The sequence below is a fragment of the Ctenopharyngodon idella genome, chromosome 5, assembly GCF_019924925.1.
Source record: "Ctenopharyngodon idella isolate HZGC_01 chromosome 5, HZGC01, whole genome shotgun sequence".
NCBI classification, from domain to species: domain Eukaryota; kingdom Metazoa; phylum Chordata; class Actinopteri; order Cypriniformes; family Xenocyprididae; genus Ctenopharyngodon; species Ctenopharyngodon idella.
This window is the reverse complement of record NC_067224.1, coordinates 11,221,452-11,237,255: the sequence shown is the minus strand read 5'-3', so window position 1 is coordinate 11,237,255 and position 15,804 is coordinate 11,221,452. Positions and strand designations below refer to the sequence as shown.

At 46.7% G+C, this 15,804-nt stretch overlaps 2 protein-coding genes across 12 annotated transcripts in view; one reads left to right on the top strand and one right to left on the bottom strand.

The window, feature by feature from the left end:
* LOC127512682 (uncharacterized) overlaps positions 1-15,804 on the bottom strand; it is a 124,340-nt gene that overhangs the window by 66,680 nt on the left and 41,856 nt on the right. The gene's annotated exons all lie outside the window — the stretch shown is intronic.
* LOC127512647 (integrin alpha-L-like) overlaps positions 12,924-15,804 on the top strand; it is a 343,148-nt gene continuing 340,267 nt past the window's right edge. For 2 of the 11 annotated variants that reach the window (XR_007930234.1, XR_007930232.1), the window contains exons 1-3: positions 12,924-13,404; positions 14,786-14,906; positions 15,542-15,636. Coding sequence is in view for 7 of the 11 variants with exons in the window: in XM_051893749.1 (XP_051749709.1) it covers positions 13,296-13,404; positions 14,786-14,906; positions 15,542-15,636 (325 nt within the window). In the remaining 4 variants the exon portion in view is untranslated. The remainder of the gene's footprint in view (positions 13,405-14,785; positions 14,907-15,541; positions 15,637-15,804) is intronic. The other 9 variants (XM_051893748.1, XM_051893743.1, XR_007930233.1 and 6 more) reach the window with 8 other exon arrangements.

Below are 15,804 nucleotides of genomic sequence, written 5' to 3'. Positions count from 1 at the left end.
GAATGAATTATCTTACCTTTCTAAGTCTCCCTAAAGTGAAAGAACGTCTCGGTTACAAAGGTAACCCTCGTTCCTTGAAGGAGGGAACGGAGACGTACGTCGGACAGACCGACGAATAGGAATCTCGCTAGAGAGGCCAATCTACTTCAAGTGTAACTACAACGAGCCAATGCACATTGGCATGCAATCATATGCATCAGCTGCTCGCCTCGCAGCGCGGGTATATAATGAGCAGCAGGTGCGTTGCATCTTCTGGTTTTCGCTTCGGAGCCGAACCGGATAGGCGGCAGCATCAGCGGGGTACAGCAACTGTGGCGTCGGGACGTATGTCTCCGTTCCCTCCTTCAGGGAATGAGGGTTACCTTTGTAACCGAGACGTTCCCATTCAGTCGGTCACGTTCGACGTACGTCGGACAGACCGACGAATAGGAATCCTTACCAATGCACCACAGGAGCTGCCCCCTTCCAGCGCTCTGTTGTAAGCCAACTGAACCCCCTTGCTTAAGGATGGTGGGACAGGGCTAACACAGAGAGTGTCGATCACTGCTGTTCCCCAAAACCCATTCAGTGAGACTATTGGATAACGCTGGGAAAGCGTACCCTTCCACTGGGAAAGGAACGCTGCAGAAGCCACATCCTTCCCCGAAGGAGTTATGTGGAGAAGTACATATGGACTAACCCCGTAGGGCTGTACTACATATGGAAGAACTGGGGTGACTCCAACTCGATGAGAGGTGGGTTCTCCCAGAGGGAAAGACATGGGATTCGTTTAGGAGCAACCGTGGAACTAGACATATGGGATCCCTGTAGGGTCACACATATGGTACCCAGCCTAACCCGGTTCTCAAGGATACAACGGAGTATAGGCCTAGCGCCAGACGCTCCGCCACGTCGGCTGCCGAAGGGAGATCGGAGGACTCAACAGGGTCTGCCTTGTAGGGACTCTCTGGAGAAAAGCGCATGTAAGCCCCCCTAAGGAACCTGACGACCAGGTCGTGCTGATCAACAGACTTGCCATCTATGTGGTCGTGATAAGCGGAGATAGCAGCAGTATGGACTTTGAGGATGGAGGGGGACAGCCTACGCTCCAACCCTTGCTGCAAGAAGGAAAGCACGACTCCGATCGAGCATCTTCGGGGGTCTTCTCGACGAGAAGAACACCACTCGACGAACAGGTTCCACTTCAAGGCGTAAGCCCATCTCGTAGACGGTGCACGTGCCAAAGTGATGGTGTAAAGTACCTCGGGGGGTAAGTCACCTAGAACCTCCGCGTCCCGTCCAGGGACCAGACATGGAGTTTCCAGAGGTCTGGACGCGGGTGCCACAGAGTGCCCCGTCTCTGAGAAAGAAGGTCCTTCCTCAGAGGAATAGGCCAGGGAGGGGCTGTCGCGAGGAGTGAGAGTTCTGGGAACCAGGTCCGGTTGGGCCAATAGGGCGCAACTAGCAGGACCTGCTCCTCGTCCTCCCTGACTTTGCACAGGGTCTGTGCAAGTAGGCTCACTGGGGGAAACGCATATTTGCGAAGGCCCCGGGGCCAGCTGTGTGCCAGTGCATCTGTTTCGAGTGTTCCCTCGGACAGGAAGTAAAACAACTGGCAATGGGAGGTTTCTGGTGAGGCAAACAGGTCTACCTGAGCCTCTCCGAACTCTCTCCAGATCAGCTGGACCACCTGGGGGTGGAGTCGCCACTCTCCTGGCAGCGCAGCTCGTGATAGCTCGTCGGCCACACGGTTGAGCACACCGGGGACATGAATGCGGTCTCATATGAAGCAGACCAAGCGGAGTTACTGCCACTGCGGCTGCCATATGCCCCAGGAGCCTCTGAAAAAATTTCAGTGGAACCGTTGTCCTGCCGTTGAACGTATTCAGGCAGTTCAACACCGACTGAGCACGTTCCTCTGTCAGGCGTGCTATCTGTTCGACCGAATCCAACTCCATACCGAGAAAAGAGATCCTCTGCACCGGGGCGAGTTTGCTCTTTTCCCAGTTGACCTGAAGACCCAACTGGCTGAGGTGTCTGAGCACCAGATCCCTGTGTTCGCACAACTGATCCCGGGACTGTGCCAGAATGAGCCAATCGTCGAGATAGTTGAGGATGCGAACACCCTGTTCTCTCATGGGAACAAGGGCTCCCACCACGACTTTCGTGAAGATGCGGGGAGACAGGGCCAGCCCGAAGGGTAGGACTCTGTACTGATATGCTCGACCTTCGAACGCAAAACGCAGGAATGGCCTGTGTCGCGGAAGAATCGAGACATGAAAGTACGCATCCTTCAGGTCGATCGCTGCAAACCAATCCTGGGGACGGATGCACTCGAAAATGCGTTTCTGCGTGAGCATTTTGAACGGTAGCTTGTGAAGGCTCCGATTCAAAACTCGCAGGTCCAAGATCGGTCGTAACCCACCGCTTTTCTTGGGTACAATGAAGTAGGGACTGTAGAACCCTGACCTCATATCGGCTGGAGGGACCGGCTCTATCGCGTCCTTCGCCAGTAGGACCGCGATCTCCGCACGCAAGACATGGGCATCGACATCCTTCACTGCAGTGAAGTGGACGCCCCTGAACTTGGGGGGACCCTTGGCGAACTGAATCGCATAGCCAAGCCTGATGGTCTGGATGAGCCAGCGAGACGGACTGGGGAGCGCTAACCAGGCACTCAGAGACCGTACAAGTGGGACCAAGGGGACCGCAGGCATACCCACAGTGGGGCAGCGAGGTGGAACATAGGGACGCGGCCCGGGGGGCTCTCTTTGCGAGGCGGCCCGAAGCGGCGTCACAGTGCGGTGTGCGACACTTACCTGGTTCCACGGATAGACAGAGGGAGCAGTCAAGGCTTTGGTTGCCCGCTGCTCGCTGCTGTCCGCTGGTGACAGGAGAGGGGGATGAGAGTGGTGAGGTTCTTGCCCTCCCACTGCTCTCCGAGCCCTCTTCGGACCCGGAGATGAAGCTGCTCTTTTATTGATAATTTGGGTACCGCTGGCTGTTGGGCCAGCGGCGAAACAGAAACAAAAGGAAACAAAAGATTCTCCACCCGGCCCTCCGGTCACCATCTCCCGAAGAGCAGTCCCATCCATCTCCGGGTCGCCCGTCCTAGGGCCTCTTGGACTTGGCCTTGCCGCCCTTCTTCTTGGGGGCGGGCTGGACGGGCTGGGCACCCTGACCGCAACTGGCTCCACGGATGAAGGCTGCTGCTGGGGCGGCCGCGGGAGGGCGCCCTCGGCGACGAGCAGCCTGAGGAGCTGCGGGCAGTGGAGGTGCAGCAGCTGACCGCCTCGGCAGGATATGACTGATGGCCTCAGACTGCTTCTGTACAGCCGAGAACTGCTGGGCAAAGTTCTCGACCGCGTCGCCGAAGAGGCCGGTCTAGGACATGGGGGAATTAAGAAACCTGACTTTGTCGGTATCCCTCATGTCCGCGAGACGCAGCCAGAGATGGCGCTCCTGGACCACTAATGTGGACATCGCACGACCCACTGACCGCGCCGTGACCTTCGTCACACGAAGCGCGAGGTCCGTCGTGGCACGAAGTTCCTGGAGAACTTGTGGATCGTGACCACCCTCGTGCAGGTCCTTCAGTGCCTTGGCCTGATGGACCTGCAGCAACGCCATAGCGTGCAGGGCAGAGGCGGCTTCCCCACAGGCCTGATAAGCCTTGCCGGTAAGATCCGACGAGTACTTACAGGCCCGGGAAGGGAGAGACGGCTCCTCCCGCCAGGTGGAGTTAGGGCACAGTTGCATAGCAACGGACCGTTCCACAGGAGGTATGCGTGTATAACCCTTAGCCGCCCCGCTATCAAGGGTGGTGAGGGAGGAGGACCCACCGACGTGGTTTCGGGCAGTAAAAGGTGCCGTCCACGTGCCAGTGAGCTCTTCATGCACCTCCGGGAAGAAAGGAACTGGGGTGGGGGGCTGAGAACCAGCCCTGGCCACCCCAAGAAACCAATCATCCAGCCTCGAGGGTTCGGGACACGGTGGAGGATTCCACACGAGCCCAATCCTGTTGGCGGCCCAGGCAAGCATAGATCCTCAGATCACCAGCACCGCTGCCCGAAGCAACCCTCTGAGGAGGATTGGAACGAGGCAGCAGCACCGGGACTCCGCCCCTTTGCAGGAACTGGAGTCTAGATTGCAACTCCGAGACAGTCATCTTCCCACAATGGGTACATGACTCGTCCACAAACGCCGCCTCAGCGTGGCTTAAGCCCAGGCACGCGATACAGCGTTGGTGACCATCCCGCGGTGACAGGTAACGACCGCATCCAGAAACACACAAGTAGAACGACATCTTTACAAAGACGCGAATCTACTTGTGTAAGCTCTTTTAGGGACTGAACTCTTTTAAGTGCCGAAGCTCGCAGGGGAATGGCCGCTGCAGCACAGACAGGGAAAGTGCAGCCTGTCGTGTGCACTCTCTCCTTGAAGCCGCTCTCTTACCAGCTGTTAAAACAGCCTTTTAGCGCCCTAACAGCGCACCGTTTCACCAGCCGTGAAAACGGCTTTCTTGGGAGATGTTACTCAGATCAGTCAGGCAAACAAAACAAAAGAAAGAAAAAGAGAGAGACCGACCCCGCTGCGGTGCTGTCCGCCTGCACCAACAAAGAGCAGCCGAAACAAAAAGAGGCTCGTTCCTGTTACACACTCCGTAGAAACCATGAAGGTTCGGCTCCGAAGCGAAAAGCTGAAGATGCAACGCACCCGCTGCTCATTATATACCCGCGCTGCGAGGCGAGCAGCTGATGCATATGATTGCATGCCAATGTGCATTGGCTCGTTGTAGTTACACTCGAAGTAGATTGGCCTTTCTAGCGAGATTCCTATTCGTCGGTCTGTCCGACGTACGTCGAACTTGACCGACTGAATGGGAACTTCATTTTAAAATAATAAATGACATATACCCATCTAAAGAATTCCTCAAATCAAAATTTGACATTGGAGAAAACTCTTGTCAATTCTGTGAAAATGATATTGAAACCACTGAACATATTTTTTTTTATTGTAATTATTCAAAGTTGTTTTGGACCCAATTGTGCAGTAAAATGTCATGTATAATTACATGTGTAAAACCCCTTGAATACAAACAAATTAAATTTGGTGTACTTAAGAAAGATTGTTCACAACATTACTTGATTAACAACCTTTTTAAAGTTCATGTATTCATGTATTTCCAAAGCACGATTTTCCCAAAGATTCTTTTCATAATAATAGAGGACGTTTCACAAATGCCAATCAACAGACAGTGGGCGGTGCTTGGCGCTAATTGGTTTAAAGTTGGAGAGCGGGCAGACATGACAAATCGATCTTCGTGTGGTTGGTGACATTAGTCACGGGACGCCAAGTTCGCATTTTGCCATGTACTATGCACCTGCAAGCATAACGAATATCATCTGATGTCCTGAAAAAAACATGCGTCTACATCAGGATACAGGCTGCAGCTAGGACATCTTGAAAAAAAAAGCGCTAGTCAAAGTATGTTGTACAATATACTTTATATACTAAATGTGGTGCCATAGTCCAGTGAGCTCCATTCTTCCAATCGTACTTAAAGACACACCAAGCAAACCGGCAATTTCTCAGGATTGAATCTGTTTATACATGGTCTACCAATCACGTTGTCTCATTCAATCTCTTTTCACGTACAAGTGGCGTAACTTTGTTTTAAAAAGTGGGTGGGACGGGAGTGTGTCTGTGTGTGTGGTGGTGGTGGTGGTGGTGGTGGTGAGTTTCTTATACAATATCAGATATGTACAATAACGATTGTAGAAAAAAAATAACATTATGATGTCCAGAAATCAATTTCAATAGTACACTGAGTTTAATCTATTGATATAGAACTCATGTTTTGTAATTTAATTCTTACATCTACTATAATATACTATTGTCAGTCCCGAGATTCTTCTCGTTACTGAATAAATACATAGATCCACGATTAGCCTTCCCGAATGGTCTGGTGGGTTTTTTTCCCCTCCTCTTTAAAATCAAAGATGTTCATCAATGATTGTCTCCGCAACGGCGTTAAGCAATAGATTGATGAGCGTGCTTGTCTGCGTGAAGACTGTGCACAATTTCAAAAACAACACATTCCAGCGCCCGATCATCTATTATTTAACACAAATGAACTTCAACTGAATATGTTTCATTTGCATTAGGTATTCATACAGCAAGATGTTTCAAAAAAATGGTAGGTAGACAATATAGACCCTGGCAAAATGTGGTGGGGACATGTCCTACCCGCAAATTACACCAATGTCGCGTACTCATCTACAAGAACTCCATATGTTCCATATGTAGTCATCAAATCCATATCAATTTCTATCTTCTGACGCACTTTTTGTCACTAGCAGATCCTTCATGCCATCTAATCCAGATAAGACTCACCAAACAAAACATTCACTTCTACTTCATCTGCAAATGAAAGCAGTGCGTTTTTGACCTGATCAAGTCCTACAGCCATATTTGTTCCCTTTCAAAAGCTACACTCAAGCTGCACTTTATCAGCGTTATGGGAACGTCTTTAGTTGTGACCAGCTGTGAATATGTGTAAAACAACGTCAATGAAATTGACCTATATTTATAGCCTGCGTGACGTCATTGGAACGCGTCGTATGCGAGGCTATAATTAGATGTGCCGCAGGTGCATCTGCAGGTCTTTTGTCTTCAGAGACCATACTGTGAAGTGTGTGTGAAACAGCTCTGCTTAAACTCTTTCCTTCCTTCATCACTTTGTTAGGAGTGAGATTTGACAGGCAGTGCGCAGAACTTTCTCTCCCTTTGTTCCTTTTTCAACTCTGTCTGACAAGTGAAAGTGAACACATACATTATATGTTATATATTTGAGAGAAAGTCATGGCTGAACAAAGCAAACGGTGTGTGTCTCTGTGTTCGCGTTCCATCTCCGAATCGGATACACACCAGTATTGTTTTGTTTGTTTGGGGCTCACGTGGCGATCTGGCTGAAGAGCGAGAGACGGGTCCATCCCTATTGCTCTCTCACTCTCTCTCTCTCTCTCCGGATTGCGATGTCCTTTTGCCGGGACTGAAGCATGCCTCGGCGCTTCTTCAGCTCGGGCGGAGGACACTGAAGTGTTTTCCGTTGGAATGGAATGTGAGTTTGTCCGTCTCCGAGCATTCCTCCCGTGATGATAAAGCGAAAGGGAACTGCTCTGGGCAGTCACTCATGCAGTGAAACACTAGTCAGACCCCAAAGAATTTATAAATAAATGTGTCTTTGTGCCCGTGACGTCGACCTGGTCGATTATACCCTAACCCTAACCCTATACGATGCTGCCTCAGATCGGAGAGACGCTTGCGTGCTATCTCTTCCCTGGGAGCGCATCATCAGAGGCGTTTCACAGTGAGTCAGGCTGGTACTGCGCTGTACACAATGGCTATGTTACAGGCATTCCAGGCTGATCTATGAAAGATTTAAGCACAGCTTTTCATTCAGACCGTGTTTACTTGCCTGGTAATTAGCTGCATTTATTTCTGAGGAATTAATAACTGAAATGGCCATATTTTATATATATATATATAAAAATTATAAAATTATATATATATATAAGCAAAATAAAATAGGTCCTCCATGACATTAACTCGTTCATGGGGAAAACCTTATTTTTCATCTGCCTTTGTGCCCTCAATGTCAACTTATTCGACTATCGAGGGTGGAAGGGCGTGTGATTATACGATGATGCTCCAGTTCGAAGAGACGCTTGCAAGCTATCTCTTCTCTGGAGCTCATCGTCACTTAAAGAGACAGCACACCCCACTGAGCTATGCATAATAACATCCATACTGGTGGGAAGGCATTTTCGATCAGTGTGTCAGACTGGTACTGCTCTGCATACTATGGCAGTGTTGCAGGTGGACCAGGCTGACTTGCTGAAGAAAAGCTCAAAAGCAGACTGTGGAGAGTTGCGCTTCCCCTCGTAAAAACTGGGGGCCAGCTTGTCACGCTCAGCAGCCTCATAATATCTAACACCCACCCCTTCTCAATATCTTCACATAAACCCTCCTTCCCTGCCACCTCTGGTGCTTCAGGGGGCAGCGGATTTCAGTGAAATGTTAGGTGTTCCATTGATTCCTGTAACACATCAGGACGCGGAACATCTAACATCCCCTCAAAGGGAAGTATCAAAATTAGTGCCCATTTCAGAGAACTTGGCAGCGTGGAAACTACTGCTAGGGATTTCTGCGTGGGTTCTAAAGACAGTAGAAAAAGGATACAGAATCCAATTTATTCATCGTCCTCCGCGTTTCAACGGCGTGGTCTCCACTACCGTGAAGCCGGGGCAAGCGACTTTACTGACACAAGAGCTGCAATCTCTTCTGAAGAAAGGGGCCATAGAGCATGTTTCCCCCTCTAGAGAGAGAGTCAGGTTACTACAGCAGATACTTCTTAGTTCCCAAAAAGGACGAGGGGCTGCGTCCAATCTTAGATCTTTGAGGCTTAAACCATTCAGTCAAAGCTCTCAAGTTCAAGATGTTAACCGTAAATATGATCATGTCGCAATCCAACATCACGATTGGTTTGTTACGATCGATCTCAAGGACGCATATTTTCACATAGAAATATTGCCACAACACAGGAGGTTCCTGAGGTTCGCTTTCGGGGGCGAAGCTTACCAATATCAGGTTCTTCCATTCGGCCTAGCCCTATCACCCCGCAAAATGCATGGATGCAGCAATGGCTCCATTGCGACTCCAGGGCATTCACATTTTGAATTACATAGACGACTGGCTAATACTAGCACAGTCACAAAAGATGGCATTACAACACAGATGTTGTACTAGCTCATCTAGTTTCTCTAGGGTTGAGACTAAACGAGAAGAAAAGTGTTCTCTGTCCTACCCAGAGAACGACATATTTAGGGGTCATATGGGATTCGACAATGATGCAGGCACAATTTTCTCCCGCTTGAGTTGAGACCATTCTAACCACCCAGAACAATGTCAGGCTAGGCCAAGATTGCACTGTTCTGCAGTATCAAGAAATGTTAGTTCTCATGGCGTCAGCGTCCTCTGTAATTCCTTTGGGCCTTTTGCATATGAGACCGTTTCAGTTGTGGCTCAGAGTCGGGAGATTTTGTCCAAGCAATTCCCAAGGGCAAATAAGGGCAAGGGCACGCACTGAGTGCTTCGTGCCCTTTCTAAAATCCATGTTTATGGTAAGGGTTATGCACTGCGGCTTCGTTCCCTTTCTATGTGGCTCAGACCCTGGTTCTTTACCTTGGGTCCCACTCTATATGCGTTGATGTTGCAAGATGCTAACAACAGACGCTTCCTGTACGGGCTGGGGAGCGGTCTTAGGTGGCCGTCCAGTTCAAAGGGATACGGTGAGGTCATCATCTCAATTGGCACATCAATTGCCTCGAATTGATGGCTGTATTTCTGGCCCTGAAGTACTTCCTCCACCAGTTAAGGGGTTACCATGTCCTAGTGTGGGTGGACATTACTGCGGTAGCCTCTAATACAAACCCCCGGGGTGGACTGCATTTGCGATGTCTAGACAGGCTAGTGCAGCGCATTCTGCTCTTGGCTCAGGACATGTTCCTGTCCCTCAGGGCGATTTATATCCCCAGATATCTCAATGTGGGAGCAGATCTACTGTCCGGATAGAGCATACCAATGGGGGAGTAGAAACTCCACCCGAGGTAGTGAAAAAATTCTGGTAAAGATTTTTATGAAACAGAGATGGACCTCTTTGCCCCCCAACAGGCAGCGCAATGTCCACTCTACTTCTTTCAGAGTCACCCAGCTCCCCCTGGGTCTGGATGTGATGTGCATACGTGGCCTAGAATGCACCTGTATGCGTTTCTATGCTCCCAGGAGTTCTAGCCAAAGTTTGCCAACAAGGGACTTGCCTCTTACTGATAGCGCCGCGTTGGCTGAACGGAATATGGTCCTCGGAGATAATATCTCTCCTTGACGGCTCGATACCGAAGAGGAGGGACCTTCTGTCTCAGGTGCAGGGGACAATATTTCATCCCCTGCCGGAGATGTGGAAACCTTCATGTTTGGCCCCTGAGGGGAACCACCTGAGGGACACAGGGCTTTCGCCTGATGTTATTGAAACCATTTTAATTGCTAGGGCTCCCTCCACTAGATCAAGTTATGCCAACAAATGGGGTGTCTTTGAAAGATTGCACACAATGCAGATCTGTTTAACAGCCAACTTGCTACAGTTCTGGATTTTCTGCAGGGAAAATTATCAACAGGCACATGCCCTACCACTCTCAGGGTTTATGTGGCCGCTCTTTCGGCTTGCCACTCTCTGATTGACGGGGCGCCTTTGGGCAAGCATGTCCTGCTCTCTCGCTTCGTTCGAGGAGCTAGGCGGCTTAAGCCTCCTTCTAGAACCAGGATCCCTTCATGGGACCTAGAAATAGTCCTAGAGGGCCTGGTTGAGACCCCCTTTGAACTGTTAGAGTCAGTTTCTGACAAGCTGTTAACTCTGGAAATGGTTTTCCTAATGGCTATAACTTCTCTAACGAGAATTGGGGACTTGCAGTCTCTGTTCATTGTGACATCCTGCTTAGACTTTGCCCCAGGAATGGTGAAAGCTATTTTGCATCCTCATCCTGACTATCTGCCTAAGGTTCCTTTCTCGAACGTGCATCCGGTCACTCTCGAAGCCTTCTGCCCTCCACCGTTTACTACGCCGGAGCAGGAGAGACTTCACTGACTGTGTCCAGTCCATGCTCTTCAGACCTACGTCCACTGCACTAGCCAGTGGTGTAAGTCAGAGCAACTATTCCTTTGTCATGGCGGCCATAACGGGTGCGGCCACCACGAAACAGACCATGTCACATTGGGTGAGAGATGCTATTGCCCTTGCCTATGAGGCACGTGGTCACACTTCGCCAACAGGCATCAGGGCTCATTCCACCAGGGGGTTGCCTCTTCTAGAACTTTGGCGGGGGGCACCCCTTTACAAAATGTTTGTGATGCAGCAGGTTGGTCCTCTCCGCACACATTCATAAGGTTTTATAGTTTGGATGTTCATGTCACTCCGGGCTCTCGCGTCCTTGAGTCAACATCGCAAGCTAGTGTCTGAGACTCTCTGTGCTTTGTGACACACTTCACAGTGCGGCGGCGTGGGTATTCTCGTTCCCATAGCGGTGATAAAGCGCAGCTTGAGTGTAGCTTTTGAAAGGGAACGCCCTGGGTTACTTCACTGTAACCCTGTTCCCTGAAAAAGCAGGAACGAGAAGCTGCGCTTCATTGCCGCACTGGGATGTCCCAGGACTGCTCTTCAGACAAAATATCTGCAGATGTACCTGCGGCACATCTAATTGTAGCCTCGCATACGACGCATTCCAATGATGTCACGCAGGCTATAAATATACAGCTGGTCACGCAGGCCGAGGGAGAAACCCACAACACTCTGTGGTGTTTACACTACGTGACACTACGTAAATGACATGCAACAGGAGGTTACACACTACACGAGCTGACAACTCTGTCACCCAACGGTTTTATTTGAAAATGGATGCTGGGAGGAAATTAGATTAAATTTTGAATTAAATTTAATTAAAATTAAAATAACCCTTTCACACATAAGTTTAAAACATTCTGGCTGACCTCCTAGAGTTAAGGCGACTGTTATTTTAGAATGTTTCCCTTTATTGTTTCCATGATGACGCGTCATGGTTGTCACATGACACACCGCGGCCAGCGGCAGCTGGCCATACTGTATGACAGATGTATTGCTTTTCTCACCATGTCATCATCTATCTGATATTCTGATTCTCAAATATGTGCAAGTGAGTGTTTTGTCATTTAAAAACCTACCTTGATCTTAAAATATATTGTGAATTCATCCATTTGTCCCAAAATACATGTGGCTGGTGAACTGGGAGAACAATAGAGTGAGTGAGCTTTATAGTTACTTACACAATATGAATAAACATCGGCAAATTATATTTGAATGGATTGTTATTGCTGCTTCCATAGACATCAGTGTACTATATTTCATTGGCTGTTGCGTCGCGACACGTGACACCACAGAATATCGAGTCGGCCAACAGCTCCAGATATTTAGCATGCTAGATATTTGTCTGGCGTCTACGAGGTGTCGGCGACACGTTCGCGAGCCTCTTTGATGTGTCGTTGAGTAGTTCACACATAAATATTGGTGAGCGCTGATCACCCGCTGATTTTCCCCCGATCACAGCCCGACCTGTCGGCGAGCTCGTTAACTTGCAAATCGGGCTTAAATCAGGCTTAAAATCCTGTAGTGTAAACTTGGCATTACTTGCGCAGTTGCTCTGGTCTTCGTTAACAGCCGCTACCGGCACCTGCTGGTGAGGACGACTAACATCAGATGGAGATCATGCATCGGCAATCTACTGCTATACCTGCAGATGTCCAATGTTGAATTTTCTGTTTAATTTGAGCCACTGAATTTGTGGAAGCGAATTTGTAAAGCAAAATAAAATAGACCGAAAATTGCTTGTTGAATATTTTAGGTTGTATATTTAAACAGACTGAATATGTTGGAAGTGAAATCTAAAAGGTGAATATGATTATTCGAATTTTTAATAATGAAAATGTGTGTGAAATGTTTTGAAGTGAAATATTCACAGCTTAAATATACGACCACGGTGAATTTCTGCCCATAAAAATGCATGGTTAATGCAATGCACATTTTTTTCAATTAGTGAAATTCAACAAGCCTTTTATTTCAAAGACATTTGGTATTAACAAACTTCCATACACTCGTGGCCGGGATGCAAATCTTGCCAGGTTGACCAAGGCAGGGAACTGGGAACTGTGTGAACGCCACCACTGCAGAAAGTTTTGTTCACTTCAAGTTCATGGGCGGATGCGCTGTTGTCAAAGGATCTGGGAAGCAGCTGTGCTATTGTCAGACTGCCCGCTCCCGTCCAAAGCACACCAGAGTTACCGACCGCTACCGCCTTTCATTCAGATATTTAATCCCGCGCCGCAGAACATCTGATCGGGTCCCGCGGTTACCGCGGGAATGCAGACCTCTACTAGCCTACCTCTCATCATTGGAGTCTGCTACCAGCGTTTAGAGAGGGAATGATCGTTTGATTTCCCTATTTGTCTCGTTACTGCTGCTCATCTTCGTCACACTGCCTGCTGGTGCCTGGTGGGCGGTTTCATCGCCCTTCACGGAACTTTCTCATGTTGCAACCCCCACATGATACCTCATATCAAATACAGCATCACAGCCTCGTTTCACTTTACTTTCATTGCGGAACTTATTCACAGTGAACGGATTTGCTTTCACTCAAAACGTTTCTCTCTATCCTCAACAATCTCTGACAAATATGAATATGTATCAGTTTAAACCATCCTTGCAGCCTAAACCGACCCTGAACTGGATCTTTCACTTACGTCAAGTGATTTTTATTTTTATTTTTTTCGGATTTCTCCCGCGTAAGTAACCTAATTTGTCTATTATCTTTTTAAATACAGTGGCCCCACTGTATTTGCACACTTGAAAATGTATGTCATATAAAATGTTGGTTTTCAAAGATTTCTTTTCTTAAAAAATAACATTTGTTTGCAATTAATTTGATATTTAATTTCTAATGAAATGACATTTATATACTGTACAATTAAGTGACTTAAATGTCCAAAAGTCTTTTTAGGGCCACAGAATGCATATGGCCTTATCCGGACACTTTACAAAACTTTTAGCGATTTAAATAATTTTTATTGTAGTGATCTTAAGCTCTTCAGACCTGATTTTTTTCTACTGAGTAACCCCCCCCCCCCCCCCCCCCCAAAAAAAAACAGAAAAACAAACAAACAAACAAAAAACAACAACAACAACTTGATATTACTAGCATAACTAGATTTTGAAAAGAACACTGTAACAATGAGCAATGCAACAAGACTGTAATAAAAAGGTAAAAAAAAGGTAAAATGATAGGACGGAGTCTCAAAAATGTGTTTGATTCTTTTTGTTGGTTACAGTGGGTAAATCAGAGTATGTGTGTTTTTGTGTACTTGCTGGTTTTGATAAATATATGATTGTGTGCACTTATAAACAAAGCATCAGTGTGTGTGTGTGTGTGTGTGTGTTACTGTATTCACTCATTTCATATTTGCTGTTGCTGTTTTTTCTCTACTACTAAAATAAAACTAATGAAAAACTGAATCACAGTTTATGGTCACAACATGAAGACATGAAATCATATTATTAATAATAATAATAATAATTAATTTGATTAAAACCTAATGTCCATTGCAATGGACATTAAATTCTAAATCCTGTGTTCTACAGCTCAGAAATACCTTCAAATTAACTTTGAATATTATCACTTGATACTATTAAAGGCTTAGTTCACCCAAAAATAAATTCTGTCAGCATTTACTCACCCTCATTTCGTTCCAAACCCGTAAAACTTTCAAAATAATACTTTACTGTATTATTGTAAACAACAATGTGTATACACCATATTATTTTATGATTGTATTATTTCAAGAGCTGAACTCTATTTTTTTTTTTTTTTTTTTTTTTTTACCACAAATCATATTCAATGGGCCATGTTGTAACATTATATGCAATAAGCTGTCACAATGGAACTTGCCATCAAACAGGCTCTTATAGGCTTTTCTGCACCTGTGACAAATGTGTGACAACTATCTCCAGTCACAGACTATGACTAAAGTACCATGATATTACTATCTGATACCATCAATATACCACCACAGTTTTCTGAAATTTGTGGCAATCTATCAGTGATTTTTAATCTGTTTAGTTGGTTTTATTTTGGGTTAAGCCTTTTTTATTATTTTCTGTATCTCCCAGTGGCACGTCATTCGTTGGGGTTCAGTTTAGAGACACTGCATGCCAGAGTTTTCGCTGAGCCCGAGGGTGGCTCTCATTTCGGTCATAGGGTTTGCCATTTTGGACCAATGCAAGGAGACAGGTGAGAAAGCCTGTGTTTTATGAATTTCTGCAAAAGGTAGAATAAACTACTGATGGTAATGGCTGCATATGTGGACTTTTCATTGTTTGAGAGGTGATGCATACAGATTCATAGATTATTTTGCTTTATTATTTTACAATGTGACTAAAATCACCTTTAATTTCTGGCTCTATTGATTCTGATGATAAAAAAGTATGTTGACTGGAAATTGATGAGGTTGTGCTTTAGTAATCCTCTGTGAGGAAATTTACTGGAAAGTTTTACAGCCTTCTCCTCCAGACAGTACATCTCAGAACATGCAGTGTGAATCATCATGTACAAAAGTTAACACCACTATGCAATATATAAACAGCTGTCTCAGAGGTTGCATTTGTTGGCCATATACGTCATTGAAGCTGCCTCATTTTGGAAAAGTAACCATTACATTCCACAGCCAGAAAGATATTACCATAATTTATGCTCCATGAGGTATAACAGTCAATTTTTTAATGGTTACCTTTCTGAAATGAGAAATCCTGACGTATGTGACCCTCCAAGGGTGCAGCCTTCGAAATGAAACACAGCTAATGTTGCATGAAGATCCTGTTTCACAATTGCACATCCTCCCTTTGCATAAGTCTCTTGTTCTCTTTTAGTGTGTTGGTGACAGCCCCAAACCTTCATAATGGAACTGGTGGTCTTTACAGGTGTTCTTACAGTGGTAATAAATGCATGCTGCTCCCAGTGACAGGTGAGACTACACAACATTATTACAGTACATAAAAACACTAACAAAAAATAGTTCCATGTTTTTTTTGGACACATATCATGATAATACTGTAGTGTGGTTTGAAGCAGAGGCACATAAACAGTAGGGTAGACCGTGTACAGTTGGAACACTTTTTGCATTACCATACGA